Below are 23,212 nucleotides of genomic sequence, written 5' to 3'. Positions count from 1 at the left end.
TCTAAGTTATCAGAAACTAGAAGTAATCCTCACTACTACTAAAATTACATCTTTTATTGTAATGAWATGGGGAGAAAGGGACAATCCTGTTTTTTCCCCCACTGAGTTCTTGAGGTTCTGCTGCTGCTGAATATTGCAGTAAATTTTGGCAGTAAAGGTCTAGTTATTTTGAGTAGTAAGATCTTTCTTTATTCAGAAATAAGTGTTTCTTCCCTCAGCAAGCACTTGCATGTATTTCACATCCTTTGGCTATTTGTTGCATTGTTTGCATATAAATATYAAGAGTTTGAAACTTAAAACTGAATCATTCATCATTATTGTGTAAAATTAGTTCCTTCCCATGTCGTCCTACCTCGTTCTTCCTCACCACTAGAGAAATGGTGACACAGAAATTGTTCTCAAACTCTTGTGTTCCAATGGCTTGTAATGTAATGTCTGTCTGTCCCCTCAGGGAATGGTGAGGTGCTTTTGCCTTGCAGTGCCTGCAAATGCTTTGCCCCGTGATGTGGACAGGAATGCTTTCTGCAAGCAGCAAACAGTGCCTGTTTGCCACTGCAAGGAAGGCAACTTGGCAAACATTAAATATCTACGGCTACAAAAAGTTAAATAAGAAAGTTAGCCTGCCCTCTTTATGTAGTCAAGATTAGCAAACACAACCTGTTGGAAACCAACAGGTCTGAGCACAGAGATTTGTTTTCTTGTTGAATAAAGAAGAGATACAACCCTTGAAAATTCACTAGGGTGCCATTTGTGGGCTTGTGAGGTATTTCTTTTCCCACAGCAGACCAAAGAGAAAAATCACTGTGGAAAACAAGATATTTGACAGCTAATGTGATATGTCTTTTAAGTTCTTTGTACTAGTGGAATCTCCTTGTTTTGTAAAAGCAACARAAAAGCTCCTTTCCCTATTTCTCCACACAATGGTTTTAGCATGTGGTGGATGCTGCAGTCAGACTCTACTGCACAATATCCCTGGGTATCAGGGTCTCTCTGCTGGGTGGGATTGGCTGTGTGTGAGCACAGGCTCAGGCTGTTCACAGTKCTGGTGAGCTCTTGCTGCGTTGGGCAACTCGAGAGGTGATTTATGACTCTGTGACGGTGCACACCCCTCCCAGGTGTGACAGTCAGACGCTGGGTCACACTTCCGTGTTGAGACACTTGTGGGGAGCTACCACTTCACTCTTAAGAGCAGGGGCAGAAGAGAGAGAGCCTTGTTGGCGTGAGGAGTGTCAGGGAGGGGCTTTCAGCCCACTAAACTTTGTCTGAAATATGTTAGTGGGGCTTTTGAGCAAAACCTGGTTACTGCCAGAGCTGGTATGAGGAGCAACATAAACCATCKAGTAATTATTAGACAGATGGTCTCTTCCCTCCTCCACCCCATCTGTACAACACAAAGCTGTTGCACTAAGGACAAATACTCKCTTCGGAGTTCCCTGGTTGAGCATGTGAGGGAGGAAAGATGGTATCCTGCTTCGTGGAGACCTTGCTTTGCTCTCCCAAAAGATACAGCCTCCGAGGGAATGCCTTCCCAGCGCCTGTAAGACTAAGGCATCATTTCGTGTCTACCTGGGATAACTTCAGCAATGTCAGTAAACGAAGAGGAAAGCTATGAATATGACTATGAACAGGAAAATAAAAGGGAATGCACTTTTAACAGGCAGAGCCTTGATGTCTTGGAAGAAGGTACTTKTCACCTTTTRTTTTCAATCTTTTGTGGYAGTAGGACATGGCAACATRTAAGTGATTTGAGTRATATTTGTGGGCTAAATACACACARTTTTGCTTTTTACATGTGTAGCCAGTACATTTGGATGAAATATGCATCTAWTATCTAAATAAGATAAATCTTAATTTATGTAAATTTCCTTAAAGAACAAATATGTGATCGACAGATGAAGGCTGTGCAATACCTATTTTATAATGAAACAGGAATTGAGAAATTTTCTCTCTCTGGAATTCTATTGCATATTTTGTATCCAAACCATGTGTGAGTCTTATGAAACTGTATATTTTAGGTTATCATTCCCAGCARGTGCTTCTAGAACAGAGCAGCAATTTTGTGCTTATCCATGAATTTCAAAGCACATAGACATAAATAATCCAAGTGTGGAGTCTTATGACTTAGTTTTCAATAAAACAAACAACTCAAAAATATTGTCATACTTTCTGGAAATAATGGGCAACTGGCCCGTTCAGATGGAAATGGGAATGTCTGTGCATTGAAAATCCTCCTGTGCACCTGCTGTATAGAGAGGGTACCTATTCTGGGGCTGCTTCCAACCAATCTRGCAACCTTTCTCAAGGCTTCAGGTACCAAAAGCTGAATGCACYATTTCTGTTACTTCATGTGCTGTAAATTTTGCTCTGAAACAGCAGTTTACTTCCAAATACACTATTGTAAAGCTGATGTAAAGATGYTTTGAAGGATTGGTAGCACAGAGAATGCAACTTGCTGTGTATTTACACCCTTATTAACCTCATGGTAAACAGTTCTGTGTCCAGAGTCTTGATGAATGAGCCATACTCTTTGAATCCCATTGCATAGGATTTTCCTGTAAAAACTCACTCACTATCAAATATCCCACCTGGCTTATCAATTTGTGTGCCTGTGCAAAAAGGAAAGGTGCTGAAGAGAATACTGTTAAAAAAAAAATTTAAAACTGGGAATTGGGAATGGAAAGGAAGCTTATCAAGAGAGGCCAGCTGACATTTTTTAATGTTTTATTCCTATTATTCTTTGCAGTTAAATGGTTGCTGAAGCATACATCATGCTGCTCTTATTCTTTATGCTGACTTTACCTTTCCTCAGATCTAACAGTCTGAAGCTGTTCTTGTTAATTTTGAGAGAGGGAAAAAAGTAGTTGAGTTCTATCTGGGATAAATTTAGCCCTGTCTTTGCWGAGTGCCTTCCTTTCAAAAGCTCAGTATGTGTTTGAAATGTCTTCTAAAGATGCCTTCTCCACCTATGCACTTATGTCACCTACACACTCAGTGTAGCAGAGATAGAGATACACAAAACCGAGTGTGAAATGGTGTTTCTATGTATCTTAGCACGTGGGTGTGCTTGGGAAGGGTAGTAGTCAGGAGAATGGATGAGTCAATCCATTCTGTAAGTAAAGKGGCTGGAAACACCAGCATGTACCCTTTTCATGCTGAACAAGAAACATTTTAGCTATATCTGGCTGTGAATGTGGTGACAGAAATARAAAATCAGAGGATATGCTTAATTTCAAGCATTTATAGTTACTGTAAAGAAGATGATTAAAATTGTGTAATTAAGACTCCTTAACTGTTCGRCCTATTCCATGTGCAGGATGAGTACTCGCTTCTTGACTATCATTTCCATCGTCATTTTGATGTAGTGAGGATTTTCTCTGTCCCAGCATTTCTATGCTGTAACTTCCCTCAGTCCTGCTTCTAGAATCTGTAATAGAACTAACATTACTGACTAGGAGGTGCCTTCACAAAGGTGTGTGCAGAACAGTCCTAGAGTCAGTGCACTGCTTTGGAATTGTAGTTGCCCGACAGCATTGTGTTTACTTTTTGTTTGATAAGCTGGCCTTGGGGCTGACTGCWGTGAAACTTTGCTCAGGGATATCTGTTGATAGTGTCTACTCAGTTGTTCTTCATAAAGAAACCTGCTCTGTGAAAGGACAGTCTGTCAGCTTTCATTGATTAGTGATTTGTTGGGTCAGCTGTTTAGGAAAGGGAGATACATTTTGATTCTTGGTTTTGCAGCTGGGACTGGAAGAGATTCTTRCCTACTTAAGACCTATGTTGGCAGCCATTTCCATTTACTAATGTAGTGGTTTTAAAGTTCTCTTTATCTGATGTACTTAGTGAATGCAGGCAAAGAATCTGTTCCAAGCTGAATTAAAAAGAAAATACAAGTCTTGGGATCACTATTAAAATCTTAAATCAGGCACTCCAGGAGTCTGACATTCAAAAAATGTAGAATACAATAGGATGGAGACCATTCAGAGCTCTGGAATCTGTAAATACTAAAGCAAAAAAGATGGAGAGGAGTCATTCTTGAAAGCTTGGGCACAACCACTCCCTCCCAAAGAGTTAGAATAGGAAAAGATCACATTTTTAAGAAAGGAGATGTCTGACAAAAAAAATGTGTGGCTTACAGGGTTCTAACCTTATTTTAGGATTTTTTAAGATGARCAGTCCAGATCCTGGTTTCAATCTTTCACCCATCTATTAGTTGCATTGACTGCAGTTCAGACATTTCTTGACAAGAAAGGAATGTAAGACAATATCAAGAACATAACTCAGTAGCTAATAGTAAAAAATCCTGCAAAAAAGTTTTAAATTTCAAGAGAAGAGCTATGCTTAGCTGTATCTGTAAATGATGTACGCATTAAGGGAATTAAGAAAATTAAGGTGAATTCTCTSCAGAGACATTTTCTTATTTTCTTAGTTTCACTTTGTGTCTGTCTGTATTTTCCAAGTTACCACATTTGATCTGTGTTTATGCTAATAGAAGGAACAAGTGTCAGATGCTCTCTTTGAAATTTCTTTTAACTTGATTTTTCATTCATCACAAGAAAATTTGATGCAGTTCATGTCCTACTTAGAGGAAGTACTTTRAAATTACTCCTTGCCTGAGGTTTCAGGCGGAGGCTTTGGAAAAGAAGTAACAGCAAAGTGGGTTTTTTTTTGTTTTTTTTTTTTCTGGCAACCCTGAGGTTAAGTAATAGCAAAGGTTTGTATGTAAGGCTTTAATATTGGATTTGCTAAACTAYTGAATACCCTACAAGAGAAATGATGATAAAAAACCACTCCTTGAACCATAGTCTTAAACAGCAAGGTTAAATCTCTTCTTCCAGAAGAGTCAGTACCTGCAGCTTAATATTAAAAGCTTATTTTGCAAACTGTGCCWTTGAAATTACAGTAAGCCAGGCTGTAACATTTGAAGAAGACAAAACCAAATCTGTTGGCATTGTCTGTTAACTTGCTGACTGAGTATGTGTCGCTCACAGCATTATGTTCTTCCAGACTCCTGCACGGAGCTCACCACGGTGTGACCTGGCAGTTGTGAAGCAGTTGGTGCTGTGACCGCTCCTTATCCCTCTCCTTATCCTGCTAAGAAGGGTCATGGCCACCTGCTGACCTCCCCATCTGCCTTCTGGGGTGACTGGCCTGCTCCCTCCTCGGGGAGTGCTGGGGGAGGCTGGGGGAATGCTGGGGTGTTTTGTTAGGATTTGGACTTCTGGCAAGTTGTGACTCAGAAGCACTTTCTTCAAGCTCTGGTGAGRGTAGTGTCTTAAAATTGCTAAGCTCTTTAGATGGGTGTATTCTCTTAGGGCTACCTCAAATGTGGCAGGCAACAGCAGAATTGAAACCTCTGTTCCAGTTTAGCCAGGGCTGCCAAAACCACCTCTTTATTGGAGGAGAAGCTACCATGTTTATCTTCAATTGTGGAAAATCTTTCTAGTCTGGGTCAGTAACAGATGACAGCATTTTAGGTATAATTTTCCTGAGTTTATTGGAAAGGTAATATACCCAATATGGCACAGTTTCAGAATTCCACATGTGCTTGGCTCAAGCTGGTGTTGTGCTCACAGTAACCTGTGCCAAAGCATAACTATCAGTGGCTCTGGAACTGAAGCTGTAATTTTTAGTGGGTGCTTTTTCCTTGGAGTGTAAAAATAGCCTTTGAGAAATGAATCCATCGAGAGCTGAGGATTCTGAGTCTGCCAGGGTCTTCACTGGCTGAAGTTTGCCAAGTGGCAGCAAGGAGCATGGCTGGTCAGTCAGCAGTGTCGTGTGTGTTCTGTGTGTCTCCATGGCAATGTTTGCTGTGCCATGGGTTGGTTGTTGTTTCTCCAGCGTTTGGACAGAGCTGTGAGCAGAGGGGAGCGAGACAGAAGCTGTTTGTGAGGCAGGGCTTGTCATGACTGAGCATCAATGTAGCAGGCCTTGCTATAGTTAAAGGTTTTGGGTAGGGAAGTTTTATGAATAAAAGCACTGTCTCCTCCCGCCATCTTGCCAATAGGAAGCATCCATGTTTAAATGGCAAGAGATCTGTGCTTTCTGAACAGTATTCGTTTCCCCTGATAGAGTGATGAAGTAGATTTTGGTGTAGGGAAGTCCTCATGCACTTGGGCCTTCCCTGTGAGGCTCTGTAATTATACAGGTCAGTRTTACCTGCCCCAAAAGTGGAACTTTACAATAACATCTTAGCCCTCTTGCGTTTCCCAGTAGTTGGATGTGAAGAGGAGCAGTGGGAGCTGCGGTTTCCTCTCCAGCAGTTGCTGCTCTCTTTYATTTTGTTAATTTAACCCTGCTTGATTGGTCTCAATAATGGACAGGGAGTATGTGTTGAGGAGGGATGTAAAGAGTGGGAGCTGATGACGCCTGTGACTGCTGGCTCCAATGTTATTTTTTTCCCTTTGTTCCACTTGAATCCTTTGTTTGGTAGGTGGTGGCTCACTGCAGAAGCTGCCAATAGTGGTGTTCTTGTTCCCCTTCCCTTCCATGGCTGTTTCCTGTTCCTGGAAAACTTCTTTTACTCTAAGCAGCATAGTAGTTGACTTTCAGGAGCATTCCAGAAAGGTACAACGTGTTCCTGTATTTACCTGTGCATCTTCAGTTTGGSAATCAGTGCTGCATTAAATAGATGGCAAGAAATAAAATGCAGAGTACATCCTTTCAGCTGTATTTACATTGGGAAACATGGAAATGTGATAATCGGTAAATTTGCAAGCTTTAGGAGGGTATGAAAATGGTGCTAGGTACTTTAAGGCAGAGAAAATGTTTGCTCTATGTAGCGTTTGTCCATTTGTGGTTTTGGCTTAAAAAAAAAAAAACCCAAATACTTTGAACTGCAAGTGTGTCCCCAGTACCAGGTATTTAGTGCTGTCATGTAAATAATGTGATGGGAGCTTTCTCTGTTCCTTGTTTCCCGTTTTGGATCTGTGACATGAGCTTCAAAGCAGTTACCAAAAAAATGTGGGGTTTTAAAATTATTCTTTCTTTCTGTATTGTCTGTCAGCCTTCTCCATAAGCCGAGAAGTGCAAAGTATATTTGATTTGGCTGTTTGCATGCATCCATGCACTTAGTAGTTCCTTATCACCCTCAAGCAAAAAACTACGCATATGTGAGTGAACAAAAAGAGGTCAAGTAATTTGGTACTGTAGGTTTTGCATTACAAGGCACTGTCCTTCATTTGCTCTTGTTTTATCAGTACAGCAGTGTTACCAGGCTCCCAGCAGGCTAGAAACTTAACTATGCAGGATCCATTAGATATGTCATGTGTGGAGGGTACTTTTCCTCTCCGTGCTTTACTGATCACACCTCTAAATGGTTTTTCAAAATAGTGTGTCTTTTTCACTGACAGATTTTTTTGATCACTAGAGAAATAAAAATTGCTGTACTAGGAATTGGCCAAATGTTATTTTGTAGTCTRTGTAGGCTGAATATTTAGACACTTTTAAGGTTTGGGTTTTTTGAAATGATGCTTCTGAATTCCGCTCTCGGCTTCCTTTTCACCTTCTCTTCCCCACAAGCCTTGATTTCTGAGTAATGGAAAGCAATACCTCCTTGYAAGTTTGCCCTCCTTCCAAAAGGGAATCCTTCCATTTAGCCAGTAGCTCTGAGTTTCCACAGTATTGTATGTAATAGTAGCAGTAGTATGGGCAGTAGTTGACTGAAGGATTTTATTTTATGCAGTCTACTGAAGTTTATTTCCACTTGGACTCTAAAGCGGATTTATAAAAGGAAATTGCTGCTTTGAAACCCTTTCTCATTGGCGGAGGAGTGTATGAAGAGCTCTGTTTTGGCAGTCACCAACAGAACTTTGACAGAAATTTCTAGATATAAAAGCTATTGGTGACCAGATTCTACTTTGCTGCTGGTACTGTCTGTTGTCATAATACTGCAGTGTCACCCTGCCAGGTAAAAGATTAAACAGTGAGTTCTGAAGGAACAGCCAAGGGAGTGTCCATACAAATCAATTTCCCTCCCTCTCCCAGCTGAGTGACTTTATTCTGTCTGTGGGAACACCATCCTTTTATCAGCTTGGCTKTTAGGAAGGTTATACATTTACCTGAGTTAGGATGGTGTGAGGTTGCCATAGTCCTACTCAGTGGTGATTGTTAGTGCTAGGTACAGAGTTGAAATGAGCTTGCTAATGACAATGTCAAATATTATTTTATAGTAGTGATGGAATGTTGTAACCAAGGGAACTATTTAGTGTGCAGTTGTTTTGGAAACCTGCTGGCGTCAGGATTTCTGATAAATGTTTTATGGCATGACTTATGAACTTACTATATTTAAAACAGAATTGAATTTATGGGGATGTCAATTTCTGTGTGTGTATGAAATGTCTTTATGTGAAGTTTTTATGGTAAACTTCAGTTTAACCCCTTTTTTTATTATAGCTGATATTATCTGCAAGTTACTGCATTTTTTTTCTGGAATCCTGATTAGTCTGCTTTTGTGTAATATAGCTTATAGTTTACATATGTACTGTATTTTGACTTCTGCAATGATAGAGTTATTCTTTTTGTTGGTATGTAATGTTTGTCAGGTTACTACTTTGAAGCGTGAACTTTTTACTGTTACTGCATTCAGACTTATTTGGATAAATGCAATTATATTTGGAATACTTTTATATAGCATTGTTTGGAGTTCACTGGGACTACTCATGTCAATAAGTAGTATAAATGTTTTCAGGATGTGATCCTCAAAAGTAGAATTAGAGAAGTGGGGGAATAAATGAAGAAAATTAATTTCTTGCCATACTTTAAGCAGTTTTCTGATGTTTAGGTGTGGAAAAATATCCTCCAGTATTTCAGCAGATATCTAATTACTATTGCATTTGATGTATTATCAATGTGCCTTAGTGGTGATCAGCTGTATATTTGTATACATGCAGATTGTGTATTTATGARTTAGGTAATGTTGTTTCCTTACTGTGACAGTCTCCTGGTAATGTTACTGTACAGTTCAGTTTTTTTCTTYTCCTCACTGTTTAAATCCTATTAGTTCCGATCTGTCTCTTCCCCCGACTTAGGGCATGCTAGAACATTAGCTTATCTGCCAGACKGAGCTTTAACTGACATTGTCAAGGGTAAATCCCCTGAAGAGCAGTTCAGGCTTCAGTGGTTCAGCCTGATAGCTCATAGTCCATGTGATCCACTGAATTTCATTAACAGTCCTGATTTCCAGATTTACAGGGTTTGAGGAACAGGTGTAGTTGAAAAAGAACAGAAGGGTAGAACAGAAAGTGCTGTTGTTTGCTGTGATTGTTGGTGAATTTTTGGAGAACTTGTTGACTTCTAGATAAGTCAGTGTAGCTTCTTGTAGGATCACCTATGGTGRTAGGCTGAACTTCTGCATACTTTCYTCAGTCTGATAAAACTCCYGGTTCCACCTTAGTGGTTWATMATCTCAACCRGTCTAAGTAAATGTTTRTTATGAGTGATACTGTGGTCACTATGGTGTGGCCTGATATTACAAGAGCCATTTCTTAATTTTGCACGCATTTTGTATTTACTTTGCTGTTTTGTACCATAAAACACAGTTCTTACCAACTTTATATGACATAGTRTCTTTCTGATGAACAGTSCTCCTAACAKTATTGGTGTTGCTTATTSATGGAATAATGCTACTGCATGTCTCATGATGAATAGGTGACATGATGGAACCTTAATTATGTATCTAAGAGCATCTGCTTTGACTTCCTGATTTTTTTTTTATAAACTCTAGACATTTTTTTCAGACAAGAAAGTTTTTGTGTTTTAAGCTTGTTCTGCTGCTGACAAAAGCAAATGCTCATTACAAGAGAAGCATTTGTATTCTCAGTATGACATGACATTTGGGGTTTTTTGTTGTTGTTTTTTTTTTGTTGTTGTTTTGGCCTTTTTTGGGTTGTTTGTTTTTCTGGGGGGTTTTGGGTGGTGTGTGTTTTTTGAGGGGTTTTGTTGAGGGGGGTTGGTTGCTTTTTTTGGGGTTTTTTTTGGTTTTTTTTTTGCTTTTTTTTTTTTAAGGGTGGGTTTGGGGTGTGGGGGTTGAGTTTTGTTTGTTTTGAGTTTTCAGCTCTTGATATACTTACCCAAAGGTTGAGATAAGTACTTTTTAAGATGAAAACTTACTCACACCTAAACTTACAAACATACATCTTGCAAAGGATTGGAGTTGGACTTCAGTGATCCTTGTGCATGTCTTCTAGCTCAGAATATTCTATGATCMTCCCCCAATAATACTGCCTATCTGATTAATGTATTGCTTTATTTCTTCACAGTTTTATGTGCTGAACGAGTGGGCCAGATGACTAAAACATACAATGACATAGATGCTGTAACACGTCTTCTTGAAGAGGCAAGTATTATGTCTGTTTAAGGACCCATACACAGTGTAGCAATGTAGTATTGAAATTACATGGCACCACTGCTAAACATTGTTGTTAGGTTGTCCTCCAGTAGGCAGGAATAAGAGCTCTAAATGTATGCACACTTTATCTCATTGGCAAAGTAAATACTTTTTCTAAGTAAAGATCATTTATTCACCTCAGTCRAATGGATTCATTACTTCTGTTTATTTTTCAGTTGAGGCCATGTAAGTTGTTCTTAGCCAAATGTTTGCCCTAATGAATGCGGAGAAGGAGGAATCATTTTAAAGTTACACATATTTTTACAGTACATGTAAAACTAGGAGCATTATTATTGATGCATATATTCTCTTCAGAAAATAAGTCTTATATTCATAATTATTATCTTAGATAATTTCTTTCCAGAGAAGTACATAGGCAAAAAATTCGAAAATATCTAGCACTCCATTTGTCTCTTTTTCTTCTTTTCCTTATGTTTGGTTGATTTGGTTGTTGTTTGTGGGTTTTTTAATACCATTTTTATGAAAACYGGTATTCCTGTAATGCACTCAAGAAATGGCAAAAAGCAGTTGTCATGGTACAATGCTTACGTTCAATAAATATCATGATAAATTGTTTGACTGAAATTAGCTGTTTTTCTGCAGTAAACTTGAGCAATCACTTTCTAAAGAATGCTTATTAGTAATTTCTTAGGTGAAAACTATAACAATTGTATTATCTCTTGGCTGACTGCAATTTAATCCTTTTTACTCAATTGCTTGCTTATTGCAATAGCAATGTCGAAAATGGAGTCTTTCCAGCCAGTTGGGTGGTCTGTTATTCCTCTGATTCTGCAAGAAAACAAGCATGGGAATGAATACTTGCATCTCCCACCTGTTCTTGATACCCCTCAAGTGTAGTACAGTCTTGCATTTTGTGCTTTGAGCCAAACATACTCAAACACCTCTGCATGAARTACCTGTTAAAATTGATGCTTTACCCAAAAGACTTATCCTGGAATAATAACCTGTAACAGTCTGTTACTTGGTTGTGCCCTGTTCCGTTTGCCTTGTTTGGCTGAGATTTACTACATTTGTTCTATGGCCCCTTCCAGTAATGATGGCAGCATTCTGCCAAACTGTGTACTTTGTGTACTTTCCTGTCTGGATGTTGGCAAAGGAAAAATAAGGGAGTGTATAATATGTCAAACTTTATTAAAGCAAATACTTTCAGTGAGCCTTTTTGTTTCATTTGACCATCATTTCTGTTGAAATTACTCTGTTCACAGGGATAGGTGCACTTGCAACATCTTTCTCYGTTTCCCAGATGATGGTTATCACAAGAGATTACTTTCATTTGCAGAATTTAACTCCTTCTATTGCTTTCACACATGCAAGTGAGAGAAAAAACAAAAGCTACCCATTGTCTGTCCTTCATGTTTGCAAGCTTTGGGTGCTTGCTTTGCAAAGTTGACAGAGTGAAAGGTGCAGCATTTGGGAAGACAGGAAAGAGAAGATCTGGAAACAGAAAGTGTGCAGATATTTCAGAAATCTGTGCCTATTGCCCTGAAACTGAGCAAAGGGAATGGCGCCAGGCCTGCCTGGGTACATGGGGAGAATAGGAGCAGATTTCTTCAGGAATCTGCTTTCTCATCTTTCTCTAATAATAGTGTAAATGTGTCCTGCTTCTCAGTTTTATTTTTTCAYATGTTGCTGTAATAAATCAGTTCCTTATCATTGTGTGAGTAAAAGGCCTGTCCCATACTGAGATTTAGAGCTAAATTGWTAAAAATTGTAGGAAGTCTGGGGAGGTTATTTGAAGAGCCTGAACATGAACTTAAATTCCTCAAAYTGGAAGTTGAAAACTTTGCTGCTGCTAGATAGCTCCTCCTCTGTAGAGTCAAAATCACAACAATATATTTTTTCCACTCAGTATTTATGAAGTGAGCCAAATTAGTGAACAATAAGTTGGCTTAAAATATAAACCAAACATATTTTGGGTAAGTTTGTGGGACCTATTGTTCTGAAAGATTGTACATAAGATTWCACAAAGATTTTATGTCTAGATAATGCCGGTAACTTTCAATTCAAATGTAAGTCTGACCTTCAGGAACCATTTGGAAAATGCTATTTGCAGGTATAGCAGTGATCAATAAGCTCTCTTTTTATTTGCTGATTATTATGTAACTTGTTTTTTTCCATTATGAAAGCCTCTTCATTGAAATTCATTGACTTCAAATCTGTGTGAGCAGTGGCTGTAGGTTTTGTAGGCTTTGTGATTAACGTAGGCATGACATAAGGTAACATTTAGTCATAAAATCTGATGACAATTAGGGGCAGTAAATAAGCTCCAAACAGTACGTTTGGTGATAGGGTGAAAATTCTTCCTCAAATGGTCTTGAACTAAGGATGCATGGGGAGTTATCCACAGCRCCGTTTTACCATTGTTAAAAAAATCTGCTGGTTAAATAAGAAAATGATAACCAAAAATGCTTAATGAACAGCACAGAATTTTATGCATTTTATCGTCCTCTCCCAGGCAGATGACAGTCTCATGTATCAGCTCCTGCAAGGCTGAGACCTCCATATGTACATGTCATGAACAGGATAAGCTTCTAGTTTTTACTGGTACCTGTGGTAAACTGTCAAGACGGGTGATTTCCAGTGCTTTGCTCATAGAGGAGAGGAGAAAAGAGGCCAAGTGTGATATGAGAGTAACCACTTATTGCAGGTTTGGTCATCTGCAAAAAGGGAAGAGTTAAGATTGGTTTTTATACAAAAACACTAATGGTTGCGCATACACGAAAATAGGAGCTGAACATTCATTGTGGTGGAACTGGCTTCTACTACTGCATAGCTTACTACCTTTTATGTCTRGGTGGAGCAGGTGAAAATTGAAAAATGCTTTGAGAGAGGAGCAATCTTTCCTGAGTAATGTTGTTGTAATATATGCATGAGTAGAAAAGGAAAATTAGCAAAATCCTCACAGAAGAAAAATGTCTTTTTCTTGTTGAAGTGCTTGTTGCATCCCTTTCATGGCAATTTTACCCACCCTCTAATCACCCTCCTTTGGTGATTAAAAAAAAATARATTGAAAGTTGCTTTCTTTTCTTAATGTTTCACAGAAAGAACGGGACTTAGAATTAGCTGCTCGGATTGGCCAGTCACTGTTAAAGAAGAATAAATCACTGACAGAAAGAAATGATTTCCTGGAGGAGCAAGTAGAACACATCAGAGAAGAGGTAAGATTTTTATGCCTGAGTGTTGTTTATGCAGTGATGGGGGGAATTTCCTTSTAGCRTCAACTTGTTTACACRTTTGGCTGTRGGCAACYTGTTCCAGTGTCTGAYCACYCTCACTGCTAAAAATTTCTTCCTTTTATCTATTCTAAATCACTACTTTGGTTTAAAACAATTACGCCTTGTCCTATCACAACAGACCCKGCTAAAAAGTCYRTTGCTATCTTCCTTGCAAACTTCCTTTAAGTACTGAAACGCTTAATAAGGTCTCCCCAGAGCATTACCTTCTCCATGCTGAACAACCCTGATGCTCTCAGTCTTCCCTCAYAGGAGGGGGAATATTTTTGTGCCCTTCCTCTGGACCTKCTCAAACAGATTCATRTCTGTCTTGTCCTGAGGACTCCAGAGCTGTATGCTCACCGGAATACAGAAGAGGAGGAGAATCACCTCCCTCAGCCTGTTGGCCACACTTCTTTTGATGCAGTCCAGGCTAAGGTTGGCTTTCTGGGCTAGGAGTGCACACATTGGTGTGATCAATAAAACACCCCAGAAAGCTTCTATCATTTCAAGTAGCACCTGTGCTTTAAAAGAGCTCTTTATCTGTAAGTACAACTGTCACTAAACTCTGACTTAATAACTGAGCTGGGAGCAAATGTTGCTTCTCCTATTCTGGAACAGTGACCTTCCCTTTTGAATCTCATACATAGGTAGTTTTGAGCTAGACAGAGAGAAATAATGTATTTGTAGGGAGAGCAAGAGAACAACGAACCACAGTGGATTACGAACTTTAAAACGATCCTTAATTAGAACTGTTGACTTATASCCCTGAGATGGGCTGAAGAAGAAAGTGTGGATGGAATGATCACTCATGTGTGATAAATAGTTGTGGAGCACACAGACTGAAATAATGTCCTTTGATGTGCCATACCCTTTTTGGCATGGGAAACTAGTTCTGTTCTGTCCCAAAGGAGTGCTGTTGCTTGCTGCCCAAGTCCCATCRTGAGGCAGAACCATTTATTTGTGCATTGGCCAATCTGATGTTTGTTAGATATATGCAAAGTGACTGAGCAGATCTGTGCATTCATATCATCCATCCAGAGTGGAAAATTTGACTGAGGAAGGTGGAGGACAGAGACAAGCTGCCTCTGTCCACRGTTTTATATAGAGGGACTGAGGAGCAGCATTAGGAAAAGTGCCACCAGAAATAAGCCTCTTACCAGGTGGCTTGATATGTTGGGCCATATGTTCTGTCAACACCCCTCTTTCACACTGTTATTTTGACTCCTTCAGAAACTCATGCTTCTGAGGCAGAGCTCATCAGACTTTGAAGCCATGACAATTTAGTGTATTGAAAATCTGTCTTTAGAAGGTTTCAGATTTTCCATTGAAACAAAATTTTGAATATTTGAACAGAACAGTAATTAAGACAACTGTATTTAAGGGCAAGAGATAAGAGAAAATAATTTATTTGGTACTTCTAAAATTCTGTAAAAATTGCCTAAAATGGTTTGTCTGGGAGATACATGGTTTCTGTAATACAGGAATAGATAAATTCTTTGTGGTGTAAAACTTAGATTTTATTGGTGTATGTATCATGGCATGAATAATCTAGCTTTATATCTATGTATGTCTCATTGCATTAATAAGTTAGCTTTATATCTCTTTGACTTTTGTCATGACATAAACTTGTGTCCATCCCATTAGGCAGACTGAGTTTTTCCTRTGTGCTGGTAACATGCCACATTGATAGGTACATGTCAAAGTAATAGAGACCTGTCCAAAATGCATCAGCTTCTTGGGTTTGTCTTTTGAGTTTGTTTTGCTGGTTTAAGAAGGGGCTGTGATCATGTTCAGTAAAAACTGATGGAACTGAGAGTTTTCCTGTAGTGCACTGGAGAACAAAGAACGAGTAGACTGAAGCAAGCACCATACTGTGTGCACAGGCACTTCAGTCTCAGCTTACTGTTTCAATATTATATTCTAGAAGCATAAACATTATACTGGTTAATCTTTCTGAATTGTAAAGTATTTTGGGTACAGAGATGGTGTCTGCCTTTTCAGCAGCAGTGTAGTTCCCAGGTACAGTGTGTCTACCTGCTGTTGTATCACTATGTTCAGTAAGAATGCTGCAGGTCCCAAATCAAGATCTGTTCCTTTTCTCTGGGATGATGSCACCTACACTTTAATATTGTCTCCTTTGAAATTAGAGTTCAGTATCAAAGAAATGTAAACTGTAAATCTGCACAATGTGAACTGTATTTGAAATGGAGTAGCTCATTAGGTTTTAACKTCTCTTAATCTTTCCAAATTTCCCAGTTTCTGCTTCTTTTTCTTTTACGTATGTTGTCCTGTGTTTCTGAAGCTAAAATGGTGGCACTTCCAAGACAGTGTCAGTCCTCAAATAACACACCTCCGACCTGTGTTAACTTCTGGRTAATACAGCCCTCTAGACCTGTTATTCTAGTTCCAGGTCACCTGTCAGAGTTCGTGTTTTGSAGATAGAGCGTTTCAAAGTCCAGGTTTGATTTTGTTCTGTGTAAAGTGAGAGGAAAGAAAAAGCTGAATTATAGTCTGGAATGWTGGTTTGAAGAAGGGAATGCTGGTTTTGGTCTATTAAGAGTCAAAAGTAATGTTGGAAAGACAGAAATGCTCTTTGACTTGGTACTTGCATGCATGCTGTTTATGCACAGTGTAACAGGCTGTCTTCATTTTGAGTAATTCCATCCTGTTAAGCACTTAGTTGCTGTCAGTCAGGAAAACAAATCAGGTCTACTCTTGAAGCAGTTATTCATGATTCAGTAAAGATTGATACTGTGAGTTAGGTCCCAAGACTTCAACCTGTWGCTCTCTCTGTGAGGATACTTTTACTTAAATTATTTTAAGATAGGTGCAACTATTTCATGGGGTAGTTCTGAAGCTGAGTGAAGCTGTCAGGCCAGTGGAAGGAATTAAAAGTCTGAAGGGATGAGCTATTGCCATGCCTGATTCCTGGGATGTCTGGGACCTCTCTATTGCTTGGTGATAATGCCACTATTGTGCAACAGTAACRTGGCAATGTTTGCTCTTGAGGGCACATGTTGCAGTGGCTTGTGGAAATGTGGAACAGACTATTTCTGTTTATAAAACAGTCCTGTGTACTGCAGTGTGAAAATGTGTACAGGGTCTGTGGGGCATGAAGCTAATATTCTTCTCCAGCCTACCTGATTCTGTGCTTTGGATTTGTGRCTATATAAGTGCTGATAACAAACCGTGTTTTGGCTATTGCCAAGCATTGCTTGCACAGCATCCAGACTCTTTTCTTTTTCCTTCATACCCCCCCCTACCTCTCCACCCTTTTTTTTTTTTTTCCCTCTTCACTCTGTCCACCATCTGCACAAGATGTTGGGAGGGTGCACAGCTCTGGTAGCTGACCCAAACTGACCAAAAGGATGTTCCATACCATATGTTGTTATGTTCAACAATAGAAGGTCAGGGAAAGGAGTAAGAATCTGGGACATTCACAGTTATGGTGTTTGTCTTCACAAGTGACAGTTCTATATGCCAAGGTCCCACTTTCCAGAAAGCGACTGAACATCCACCTGCTGATAGAAAATAATGAATAAATTTTTTGTCTTGCTTTACTTGCATGAGAAACTGCTTCACTTACTAAACTATCTCAGCCCATGAGGTTTTTCTTGCTCTTGAGCTTCTGAGTCTCTCTTTCATCCTCTGGGGTTTGAAGGCCAGACTGGTGGATGCTTAGCTGCTGACTAAAGTTAACACACACAAAAGACTGCATCAAAGGCAGATGTTGCTGGAAGTTAGTGTAGTGAGTGTTTCACTTTCACAGCATGATTGGCATTGGAAATGAGCTCTGGAGGTCATCTTGTCCAAACYCTTTTCTCAAATAGRACCCSCTACAGACCACTGCCAAGGACCATGTCCAGACAATGTTTGACTATCTCCAAGGATGGAGACTCCCACAAGCTCTCTGGGCAAMCTCTGCCAGTGCTCAGTCACCCTCACAATTAAAAAATTGCACCAGCATTTAGGAGGAACCACTTGTTTCAGTTTGTGCTTACTGTTTCAGGTCCTGTTCYGTTAAAACTTCAACCTTTCTGACAGTTCACCCTCTTTTGGAGGATTGGAATGCTCGGAAATGGCAGTAAAAATAGTATCCTCAGTCTTTTTAATTCATAGAGAAAAAACAGTAGCAAGAGCTAGAGATGATCTAGTGTCCACCCACAGACMGTATCTGAATCCTTGCTGCTTTAAGGAGGCTGAGCTGTAATGTGCTGAAGGGAAGTAAATTGTTATTTTTGGTTCAGTATTTTAGGTCTTCCTGAAATGCAGACAGCAAGCCTCCAAAAATTAATGCACAAATTTTGTTTAATGGTTTTCTAAAATGTGATAGGATGGGGATGGTTTTTTTCCCCTTGCTATTTAGAACATATCTCTCGGGAGGACTTGGTACCTTAGCACTTCTCATTATGCAGAATAGTCTTAGTTAAGTGACCTTGTTTGCTTCAAACAAGCATTCKGCACAATTCAAGTGCTTTTTTGGATTGTGTCTGCTTTTTTGTTCGATGAAAATGGAGTTCAAACTATGTCCTTGATATTGTCTGGTTTTTTCTAATAATAACTACAGAGAAAAGTATGCTTACAATACGAAAAGCAGAAAATTAATACAAAGAAATGTGTTGTGCATTTTTTACGTGGGGTGCAAACTGAGGGCCAAATCTTGCAGTGCAAGTGGAAGTGAATGAATTTGTCCGATCAGTTATGCTTTCTATAGTTGTGCAAGCAAATAAAAGTTGATCTCTTGCTACTGATGTCTTAAATCAGTTGTGAGGTGGTGTAGATGCTACTGTATAATTGGGCTTTTAACCCTTCTCTTGGTGARTGGCAATATAACAAGTAACAAAGATTGCATTTGTGGAGCTCACAATTACAGGGAATCTTAATCTCCCAATTTTCATGATTTGTTCATTTTTAATGTGCGTGTGTACTAAGTATGAGAATCACACAAACTACTTCACCAGAGCCAAAAAAACCCAGAAACTGACTGCAACCTCCACTGTTGGAACAGCCTCAGAACAGCCTCCCACTGTATGGTGGTGTTCTGCAGCTCAACAGGCACTTGAGTCCCAATTGTAACCTTGGGACTCAATTGTAACTACACAAGCATTTTATTAATTTCATGTAAAGTCTCTTGGAGAAGAAGAAATGTCTACATCTGAGGTCTACAAGGTCTGCATCCAAGCCAGAAAGTGACAGTCATCACACAAAGTATATAAAAGCAATGTTTGGCTTGATTGTGCTGCATTAATTTCTTGCTGTATCATTGCAATTTATCCATTAATGTGAATCTAGACAAATGCAACAGCGCATCAGGATTGCTCATCTTAAAGAAGGTGAAAAAGAAACATGTCTAAGAGCATTGAATAATTGCATTTTTTAACTTGTAAAAATATATTTAGTAGCTAATTTAAAAGGAACACTTTTCCTTCTTTCATAAAAGAAATAAAAGAAATGGTTCTGGTCTGTTTCAGTCTTGGACTCTTGATTTAGTGTGAAGATGATGCCTGGTGGGTGAATAATGAGCTAATTTGTGGTGGATTTGCTTAAGAATGTGTCTGGAGAATCAGGTTACTGATCTGTGAGCTCTTTCTTTGTGTAGGTTTCTCAGTTGCGGCATGAGCTGTCCATGAAAGATGAACTGCTCCAGTTCTATACCAGTGCTGCTGAAGAAAGCGAACCRGAGTCCGTCTGTTCCACCCCGTAAGTGAATCGATCCACAGCGTTGAACAGTCATCTGTTGGACAATTTAATAGCTTTAAAAAGTGGTAAAATTACTCCTGTATTGGCTGGAACTATAAATGGGACTCAGAACTTGGTGCAAGGCTCCAGCTGGAAGGATTTGCACTGAGCCAGCTGGCTATCCAGGTGCCACCAAGAGCCAGGAGAGGAGAGCACATAGGGAGGCTGCTGACGCAGCACTGAAGCSTTCAGAGGAACTGGGTCACTGTTGTGGTGGGGCAGCCGTGGGTTCCACATACATTTGCATGCTGTGCTAGGACATTCTACRTGAGTGACCTTTGTGCTTGAAGGACCTAAAGGCATTATGGAAAMATTCCAAGCTGAGAGAAAGAAATAAAGCATGGCTTGCAGCGTGGGTTCCAGGCAATTAGCTGGCTGAACAGCATTGCAGGCTCTGAGGGGCTGTCTGCCCTTGCAGAGTTATTGCTGCATTCTGATGAAGCATGTGCAGTGTTAATCAGGAGCTATTGGATTGCTCCCTGTATTAAGGGYTTTTTTTTCCTGATATAAAATTTTAATTTTTTTTTAATTCACTGCAGATTAATTGCTKCCCAAAAGTATTGATATAAATAAGCTGTATTTCATAATAAAATAAGCTGGCTCTGTTTGATTTTTAGACCTGTGTTGTCTGTGCTTTTGTGAGATTGGCCATCACACATGTAAAAATGAATTAAAATTGTTTCTTTTCCTACAAGGCTGAAGAGGAATGAATCTTCCTCTTCCGTCCAGAACTACTTTCATTTGGAYTCTCTTCAAAAGAAACTCAAGGACCTTGAAGAGGAAAATGTTGTGCTTAGATCTGAGGTGAAATTGCTGTCTTTGTTTTACTTAATATAGTTATTCATTTAAATGCCAGAACACAGGTATAGAGAAGCTTGTATTRAAAGTTGAGAGTCTAACTAAGAGTATAATTTCACAYGTAACACAGATCTCACTGTCACTGTTTAATCACCATCCTTTRTCTTSCTAAATGAAGGAAAGGCTGAAATRGGAAAGCTACATAGAGTCACMGAATTGTTTAGGTTGGAAAAGAACTSTAAGGTCATTGAGGCCAACCTTTGACTGATCAATACCTTATTAACTAGACCAGAGCACTGAGTGCCATGTCCAGYCRTTTCTTGARCTTCTCTAGGGACARTGACTCCACCACCTCCCTGGGCAGCCCATTCCAATGGGTAATGACCCTTACTGTGAAGAAATTCTTCCCAAATGAAGCTACATACTAAGTAGTTTCTGTGCAGTAAGAATGTGCAGKAGCATGGGCAGATTTTGGAGYCCAGYRTTGCWCTTGTGTGACTTGAGCTGTAGATCYRAAGYTTGTAGGCTGGCATGGTCTCTCTGATACCAATTCAGTGTTTGTCAAAATAATAACTGCTAGCCTAAATTTGCATTACATTTCTTCATTTGGTGTTTTATTGGATGTGGTGTTCTTCTCTTTTATTTCTGATAATGTTATGTTTATTTCACAGATGACACAATTTTTAAAAGTTTAATAATTGAGCATGAAGTGAATACTTTTGTATTTTCAATCCAACTTTGAAACCTTGGGAGCATGTTGCCACTTTGCAAACATGTGGCAGAGTACAGCAGAAGAGATACTTTTGGTCTAAGAATGAATGTATGAAAACAGTGTTATTACCATTTTCTACCACAAATGCAGAGCCCATTGTAAATAGGTAGTGCCACACCTTTGCTCAAAAGACCAGGTAATGGAGACTGCTGTACTCTTAACTGAGAAGGTGTGCTAGAAGATGAGCAATAGATGATCTGAGAATAATGAAAGATATAAAAGAATATAATATATATAAAAATAATGAACTGAGAGAGCCACTGTGTCAGGAGCTGGTAGAAGCCCCACATAGCACTGCCTTCCCATCCAGGGAGATGCAGGCTGTGCCAGCAAGGCACAGGATGAAGCCAAATCTGAAACCAGTGAGCTGTGCAGCTCTCTACAGATGCAGYGTGTGGGTGTCTGTGCATGCCCCCAGCACTGGGAATAGATTACAGACCCACTGAGGTGGTGCCAGACAGAGCCAGCTGGCTGCAGCCATGCTGCTCTTGGCGCTCCCAGAGTCACAGTGGAAAAGTCGAAGCAGGGAAGGAGGTAGCMCTATGATTTTTTTGTAAGATACATTGTTACAGTGCCAGGACTTTTCAAATAGTATCTGCATGTTTTCTAAATACTTGAATGTTTAATTCAGTTCTTTAAACCAASCACATTTATTTAGTTTTTGTTGATACGTAGCTTTGCTTAGGTGACCAGATCAAGCTCTGCATGCTAATCTTTTTAYGTCCAAGCCTGTTCTTTTTTTCCACTTTTAGCGCAAAGTACAGAAGTGACATCTAGTGGGGATATGGTGATAATGATGCAAGTTTCTCCMTACAATAATATCTCTGCTGAACGTTCACCTGGCCTCTTTTTCCAGAACATGTGGGAGGACAGGCAAAAACTGTAGTTTCTCACTGTCTTCCTGAAGGAGTGATTAGAATAGCTTATCTTTCTGAAGCAGATGGAAGTGCAACAACAGACTGGCAAAGAACAAATGTGCTAATGTAGCATATTTGATGTGGATTTCTTGAACAGGCCTGTCAGCTGAAGACTGAAACAATTACTTATGAAGAGAAAGAACAACAGCTTGTCAATGACTGTGTAAAAGAGCTAAGTATGTTCCTACTTCTTTATATTTCTTACTTGAGATAGTTCAGTAAGGAAAACAAAACAGATCAGTCAGTCATGTTTTCCTGTTGTACATATTTTCCTTTTATAAATGGTTATGAGGAGGAAATTTCTGGCAGAAATTTCACAGCAGAAAATGCTGGCTAAAAGCTAAATCTTTCTCATTTAAAAATAGTCTTGTATTGAAAATGTTTAGGGAAAGTTCAATCTCCTTTGCAGCATGAGCACTTGATGTCTTTCTCATTCTGTGTCCTGCTGTGTTTTTCAAAAACACCTTGCTGCATATTGGGCGTAGGATTCTGCTGAAGCCAGTGATGTTCCAGAAGAACATCTTCATGCTTATTTTTCTGATTTTGGGTTTGTGATGTTAATTGTAATCACTTATCTTAAAGGGGATGCAAACATCCAAATTGCCAATATCTCTGAAGAGCTAGCAAAGAAAACTGAAGATGCTGCGCGACAGCARGAAGAAATCACTCATCTTCTCTCTCAGATAGTCGATCTGCAGAAAAAGGCAAAAGCTGTAAGCAATCCAGTTGAGAGACTGCTGTTGTTATTTGCTACTAATATAACTGGAGAACAGGTTAAAATCCTCTCTGTACTAGAGCCTAAAKGAAATTTTCTACCCTCCTTATGTGAATGAACTTGTTTGGTGTTTTAATATCTAGCATACTTGACTCRAAAGCATCAATTTATTAAAAGATGCATATATGATTTATTTAAATACAACAATTATAATTATTTTAAATATTAGATATAAAACTCTGCTCTGAGTGATGTCGGTAAGACAAGAATGTCTGTGCAAGTATTTCAGTGGGCACATACTTGTTTGGAGGTTCATTTAGCAAGGTGCATTMTGGTGCTGTGTGTTCTTGTGTCTTGTTTAAGATTTTTTTAAACTAATGTGTAGATTAATATTGCTRCAGAGGAGATGTGTTAAAAGTTAGAATGTTCCTACTTACCTATAGTATAGGATACAAATATCATCACAAGACAAAACATTGTCCTAACAATTCCTAACCATTTTTGGCATATTTTAGTGTGCAGTTGAAAATGAGGAACTTGTCCAGCATCTGGGAGCTGCTAAAGATGCCCAGAGACAGCTCACAGCAGAGGTGAGTACATTGCTTAATAATACAATAATTTAGTTGCAGGACAGTGGTCATTCACTTTGCC

General features: G+C 39.2%; 1 protein-coding gene across 10 annotated transcripts in view; it reads left to right on the top strand.

Moving 5' to 3' along the window:
• Positions 1-23,212, top strand: part of TRAK1 (trafficking kinesin protein 1) — a 128,646-nt gene that overhangs the window by 79,120 nt on the left and 26,314 nt on the right. For 8 of the 10 annotated variants that reach the window (XM_057381057.1, XM_057381054.1, XM_057381053.1 and 5 more), the window contains 7 exons: positions 10,257-10,333; positions 13,447-13,563; positions 19,220-19,320; positions 20,055-20,163; positions 21,944-22,022; positions 22,429-22,559; positions 23,077-23,151. In XM_057381057.1, the coding sequence (XP_057237040.1) occupies positions 10,283-10,333; positions 13,447-13,563; positions 19,220-19,320; positions 20,055-20,163; positions 21,944-22,022; positions 22,429-22,559; positions 23,077-23,151 (663 nt within the window). In that variant the 5' untranslated portion in view covers positions 10,257-10,282. Of the gene's footprint in view, positions 1-1,221; positions 1,684-10,256; positions 10,334-13,446; positions 13,564-19,219; positions 19,321-20,054; positions 20,164-21,943; positions 22,023-22,428; positions 22,560-23,076; positions 23,152-23,212 lie in introns of those variants that run through there. The other 2 variants (XM_057381056.1, XM_057381055.1) reach the window with 1 other exon arrangement.

This window comes from Malurus melanocephalus, unplaced genomic scaffold (genome assembly GCF_030028575.1).
Source record: "Malurus melanocephalus ecotype Western Australia unplaced genomic scaffold, MMel_1.1 scaffold_489, whole genome shotgun sequence".
Classification (NCBI taxonomy): Eukaryota; Metazoa; Chordata; class Aves; order Passeriformes; family Maluridae; genus Malurus; species Malurus melanocephalus.
Note: the sequence above shows the minus strand (reverse complement) of the source record. Positions and strands in the feature narration are given on the sequence as shown.